The sequence below is a fragment of the Callithrix jacchus genome, chromosome 1 (assembly GCF_049354715.1).
Source record: "Callithrix jacchus isolate 240 chromosome 1, calJac240_pri, whole genome shotgun sequence".
Taxonomy (NCBI): Eukaryota; Metazoa; Chordata; class Mammalia; order Primates; family Cebidae; genus Callithrix; species Callithrix jacchus.
Genome location: NC_133502.1, coordinates 187,768,994 through 187,774,993, shown reverse-complemented (window position 1 = coordinate 187,774,993; position 6,000 = coordinate 187,768,994). Strand labels below are relative to the sequence as shown.

Sequence of the window (6,000 nt, the reverse complement as noted above, 5' to 3'; positions counted from 1 at the left end):
ACTCCCCGGGGCAACCGGGCGGCTCCACACGCGCTGCGCCCGCCGCCGGCCCCACGCGCGGCCCATGTCCTCCGCGCTGCGCTCGCCCACCCCGCGGCCCCGCAGGATGAAGAAAGACGAGTCGTTCCTGGGCAAGCTGGGCGGCACCCTGGCCAGAAAGCGGAGGGCGCGCGAGGGTGAGTGCGCGCCCGCGCCCGCCGACCCCCTGGGGACCTGCCCGGCCCCACGGCGCCCCACGAGGCCGCCCCCGCCAACCCCCAGCGCACTCCGCCCGGCCCCCGCGGCGGCGCGACCTTCCGGACAGGCCAGGCCTCTGTCCCGGGACCCGTGAGCCCGGGCCGGGACCTGGCGGTCCGGCCGCGCTGTGGCCTCCAGCGTCTGCCAGACGCGCGTCCTGGCGCCTGCGCGTCGGGGACCTGGGGTCACCGTGCGTGGCCCGCGCCTGCTTCGGCCGCCGGCTGTTTCGCTCTTCCTCGGGGCAGCGGCATCGCCAGCCGCGCGGGGTGACGGTTCATTCCATGCGCAGTGACACTGCGGGGCACGCTGGGCGGGCACAGCCTGGGGGATTCGCTGCTGGGTTTTGAGCGGGCGTCCTGCAGGGCGGGGGTGCAGGGCGTGCAGGCCTGAGGCCTGCGAGGCCTGCGAGCATGAATTGCAGATATCCCATTTTATTTTATTTATTTTAAATTTTTTACTGCGTGTGCTCACGAAAACACTACCAACCCGCTAGGTTTTAAAGATTGTTAGACTTGCAGGGGATAGTCTGGTGTCTTTAAGTGTACCGCTTCGCAGGGCCTCCTGGGAGGTGCATTCTTGAATTTTCTGTTGGGTGGGGAGGTTCTGCTCCTGGGACCCTGCCCTATAGTGAGATTTCGGATTGGCGAGCCGTGCGCAGAGCTTACAAAGAATGGAGGTGGGGAGCTGCTGTGGAAAGGCAGGTGGAGAGAGGCCGGCCTCAGATGGGTCTCCGGGAAGAAGCCCTCCCATAGCGGGTTTCTTTAAACCATCTGGGCCTGGCACATCCCCTGGGAACTCTTTCTGTGCCTCCAGGGATGAGAGCCCCCCAGGATGCAGGTCCCCCATTCATTTCTTCCCTAGGACTCCCGTATTCCTAGGGATGTGTGTCCTCCGGGAACACGGGACAGATTTGCCTCTAGGCATGTGTGTGTCCCCCACTCACCCGCTCCCCAGGATTTGTGTACAGTGCAGGGAATGCCTATTTCCCCAGCCATTTTCTCCTAGGGATGCCCGTGCCCAAAGGGGATGCGTGTCTTGCCACCTGTGATCCTGTTCCAAGAGGGCAGTGTCTTGTCCCCTTCAGTAGGTCTCGCGGCGGACAGGCCACTCTTCTCTCAAGCCTTACACCGGAGGACCCACTGTGGCTTGTATTAGTCTGTCATCTCTCCTAAATGACACGGTCAGTGATTGTCACCCTTCTCTCTGTCATCCCTACTGTTCCTCCATGCAGTCATCAGCACCCTTACCAGAAATCGTTTCGGTTCCTCTTTATGGCTTGCAACAATTATAGACGTAAGTGCCGCTCCCCTCCCAATTCAGCCCACAGCCTGCGGAGAGCCTGCCAGACGCCAGGTGCGGCTAATAGGAAGAAGGGGGGTGGGGTGGCAAGGTGCTTGCTTTCGTGGAACCAGGAATGAATAAATAAAGTGGCACTGTGATGACATGTGCCTGGGAGCACAGAGAACAGGGCGTTCAGGCAGGGCCAGGGGAGGCCTCTGAGGAGGGGACACTTGAGTGGAGGCCAGAAGGAACCAGAGGAAAACGTCTTTCCCAGAACAGCAAGGAACTGGGATATTCTGGGCTATTACAGCTTTTTATAGGTGCCATTTATGCTCACGGAATAGGAAGAATGCGCACCCAAAGTAGTGGACTGGGCCGAAATTCTGAAGGACAGTGCTTCTCCGTCTGGCCTGTATGACTTGATGTGTGCCTAGAAAATCCAGGGCTGGCCTGGTTTAATTCAAATGCACCAGGAATTCCAGTAGCGGGAAGCCTCCTGTGCAGAAGAGAATGGGCGTGGAGGCAGGAGGAGGAGCAGGATGATGGGCACAGCTGATGCTGGTTTTGCTGGGGGTGAGCTGGGCGCCCTGCCTCAGCTCTCAGGTTTGGGGTGCCTGTCACCCTAGGGGTCCGCCATACAAACAGAGGGCCACAAACCCTCCTTGAATCCAGACACAGGAATCGAGGGACAGGCTGGATTGGGAAGGATTTATTGGCTTTTGTGTGGACTCCTGGGAAGGAGAGGAGCCAGGAAGACTGGATAATGAGGCTTGAATAATCGAGAGTTGCCAGTATTTCTGCAGGCCCGTTTGCCTTGGCAACGTGCCCTTCTGGCCACTCCCGGGTGGGAGCAGCCCCTGGCCCTGATTTTGTGCCTTCAGAGCTCGGTGGCCTACCAGGGAGCCACAGGGAAAAAGGGACTCTGGAGGTTTTCACGGCCCTGCCCACTGCACCATTGGCTTCATTTCCTCCTTTGTTAGAAAGTTGAGGGTGGGTTCGGGAGAGCTGAGCTGAGCTGAGCGGATGTGGCTCCCACATGTGCCTGAGTTGAGGACTCTAAGGGAGGAGGGGAAAGCTGGGGGAGGGGCGGGATCTTCGGTGAGGTTCCTGATTTGGACAGGGGTGTGACAAGGCAGAGGGACTTTAGTGGGGGATGGTTGGGATGAACGACCTGGCCTGCTCCAGAGGAGAGGGATTAGGAAATGTGGGGCGCTGGGGTTTGGAGGAGGCCTGCAGGAAGTGTCTGAGAATGACCTTCAGGACGTCGTGATTAAGGCTGATGTGCTACGGGAGGAGTGTCACGTGGTGGCCCGGGTCAGAAAAGGGAACTGTGACGATTTGTGGGCATTCGGAAAATGGAAAGGAATGCCGGAAACCCCCAGGGGTCCCCACAGAAGCGCTGGGACTTGAAAGGACAGCGTGTTTCAAATCTGGGTTCAGCTTTACAGGGGCTTGGAAGACCCCCAGTAATACACAGGGTCCCCCACTGTGACTGTGGGATGAGAGGCCTGTAGGTCCAGTGGGCCAGGACGGGGGTCAGGGACAGCCAAACTGCTGCAGGAAGTCCTCAGAGGTGGATGGCCAGCCACGGCCAGCAAGGCCCTGCATGGAGGGTTCCACACATTTTCCACGAGAGGCCCATTCTGTGCTGTGCCAGGCCCTAGACCTCAGGCACCACTGCCCAGTGGCCAGAATCAGGTTTCTCAGAGAGAGCCAAAACAACCAGGGCCAGAGCAACCAGTCTGGAGGTTTTGCCGCTCTTTTCTGAGGAACACATTAAGGAAGTTCCTATTCCCTGATTACCTTAAAAGTATATATACCTGTGGGCCAGGTGCAGCGGCTCACGCCTGTCATCCTAGCACTTTGGGAGGCTGAGGTGGGTGGATCATCTGAGGTCAGGAGTTCGAGGCCAGCTTGGCCAATGTGGTGAAATCCCTCTCTACTAAAAGTACCAAAATTAGCCAGGCTAATTAGCTGGGTGCCTGTAATCCCAGCTTCTTGGGAAGATGAGGCAGGAGAATTGTTCAAAACCTGGGAGGTGGAGGTTACAGTGAGCCAAGATCATACCACTGCATCCAGCCTGGGCAACAGAGTGAGACTCCGTATAAAAAAATTTATAATATATATACATATATACACACATATTTAAATATGTATATACATATATATTTAAATACATTTTAAAGCAGTTTTAGGTTGACCATGAAATCTAGCAAAGAATACAAAGTGTTCCCACCCATCCCTTCTTCCGTCAGTGCCCCAGGCTGTGTGCCACAATCTTGAGCCAACATGGAGACATCATCATCTCCCCAAGCCCCGAGTTTACATTTGGGGTAACTCCTGCCGTTGGACGTTCTGTGCATCTGGAGGGATGTCTGGTGACATGGATCCACCATTACAATCGCCTCTGGAGCAGCGTCACTGCCCCCAGAATGCTCTCTGCGCTGCCTCCGCGTGCCTCCACTTCCCCAAAGCCCTGCAACCACGGATCCTTGTTTTTTCTCTTTTCGAGACGGAGTTTCGCTCTGTCACCCAGGCTGGAGTGCAGTGGCACGATCTCAGCTCACTATAACCTCCGCTTCCTGGGTTCCGGCGATTCTCTTGCCTCAGGCTCCCAAGTAGCTGGGACTACGGGCATGTGCCACCATGCCTGGGTAATTTTTTGTATTTTTAGTAGAGACAAGGTTTGACCATATTAGTTAGACCTTTTTTCTTTTTACTGTCTCCGTGTTTTTGCCTTTTCTAGAATAAAATACAGTTGTGATCATACAGTGTACAGTAGCATTTTCAGATTGGCTTCTTCCTCTCAGTCATATGTATTGAAAGCTCCTCCATGTCTTTTCATGGCTTGGCAGCTCATTCCTTTTCAGCCCTGAATAATATTCCGTTGTCTGGATGCGCCACAGTTTGCTGACCCATCACCTCCTGCAGGACATTGGCTGCTTCCAAGTTTTGGTGGCTGTGAATGGAATTGCTGTGTACATCTGTGTGCAGGTTTTTGTGTGGACATAAGGTTTTCATTCATTTGAACTCAATTGCTGGATTGTATGGTAAGTGTGTGTCTAGTTTTGTAAGAAACCACCGAACGCTCTTCCAAAGTGGCTGTGCCACAGGCGGTGAATGAGAGTTCCTGCCGCTCCGCATCCTAGCCAGCATTTGGCAGTATCAGTGTTCTGGGTTTTGGAATTCTGATAGGTATATCGTGGTGTCTCATTGCTGTTTCAATTCGCATTTCCCTGATGTCGTATGAACTTCTCTTCAGATACTTATTTCCCATCTTTGGTGAGGTGTCTGTTAAGATCTTTGGCTCATTTGTATTTTATTTATTTTTAGTTTTGAGACAGGGTCTCACTGTTGCCCAGGCTGCAGTGCAGTGGCACGATCCTGGCTCACTGTAGCCTCAGCCTCCTGGGGCTCAAGTGGTCCTCACATCTCAGCCTCTGGAATAGCTGGGACTACAGGCACATACCACCATGCCCAGCTAATTTTTGCGTTTTTTGTAGAGATGGGGTCTTGCTGTGTTGCCCAAGCTGGTCTCAAACTCCTGGGCTCAAGAGATCCACCTGCCTTGGCCTCCCAAAGTGGGGATTACATGCATGAGCCACGATGCCCAGCTTTGGGCTGTTTTTAAATCCAGTTGTTTGTTTCCTTATTGTTGAGTTGGAAGAGCTCTTCATATATTTTGGACACAAGTCATGTGTTTCGCAAATATTTTCTCCCAACCAGCAGCTTGTCTTCCCCTTCTCTTGACCCTGATATCTCCTAAGCATTTGATGTAGAAATAATGATTAATATGCAAGATATTGAGACCTCATTAACTAGATCTAAATAAATCACCAGGCCAGATGCATAATCCCAGCACTTTGGGAGGACGAGGCAGGCAGATCACTTGAGGCCAGGAGTTCGAGACCAGCCTGGCCAGCATGGTGAAACCCCATCTCTACTAAAAATACAAAAAGTAGCTAGGTGTGGTGGTGCATGCCTATAATCCCAGCTACTCAGGAGGCTGAGGCAGAAGAATCACTTGAACCCGGGAGGTGGAGGTTGCAGCGAGCTGAGATCACACCGATGCACTCCAGCCTGGGTGATGGAGCGAGACTCTATTTCAAAAAAGAAAGAAAGACGGAAATAAATAAATAAATAAATTACTAGGTAGCTGTGACATTGAACTGAAGGTTGAAAATATTAAGTTTCTTTGTGGACTTTAAATAATCTTCAGGAGTGAAATCTCAAAGCCCTAAACCAGCAGCTAAGAATTTCCTTCAGAGTTTCCGTCTTTTACGCAGGGCAGTCAGTTGTTATCCCCAGACACTAAGACACATCAGTGAAGGGGGTGAGCTGTGGCATTGGGGATTGCCCTGCCCCTGCCTTTACCCCAGCAGTGCCAGGGCTGGGAGCTGGGGGTGGGTGAGACCCTGGCTCAGGCCCCACACAGGATGGTTTGAGGGGCAGGCAGTGGGGGCACTGACCCATGGGGGTCTC

General features: G+C 53.9%; 1 protein-coding gene across 2 annotated transcripts in view; it reads left to right on the top strand.

Moving 5' to 3' along the window:
* The window catches only part of PARVB (parvin beta), a 149,695-nt gene continuing 143,695 nt past the window's right edge, over window positions 1-6,000 (top strand). For both annotated transcript variants that reach the window (XM_035265308.3, XM_035265294.3), the window contains exon 1: window positions 1-176. In XM_035265308.3, the coding sequence (XP_035121199.1) occupies window positions 65-176 (112 nt within the window). In that variant the 5' untranslated portion in view covers window positions 1-64. The remainder of the gene's footprint in view (window positions 177-6,000) is intronic.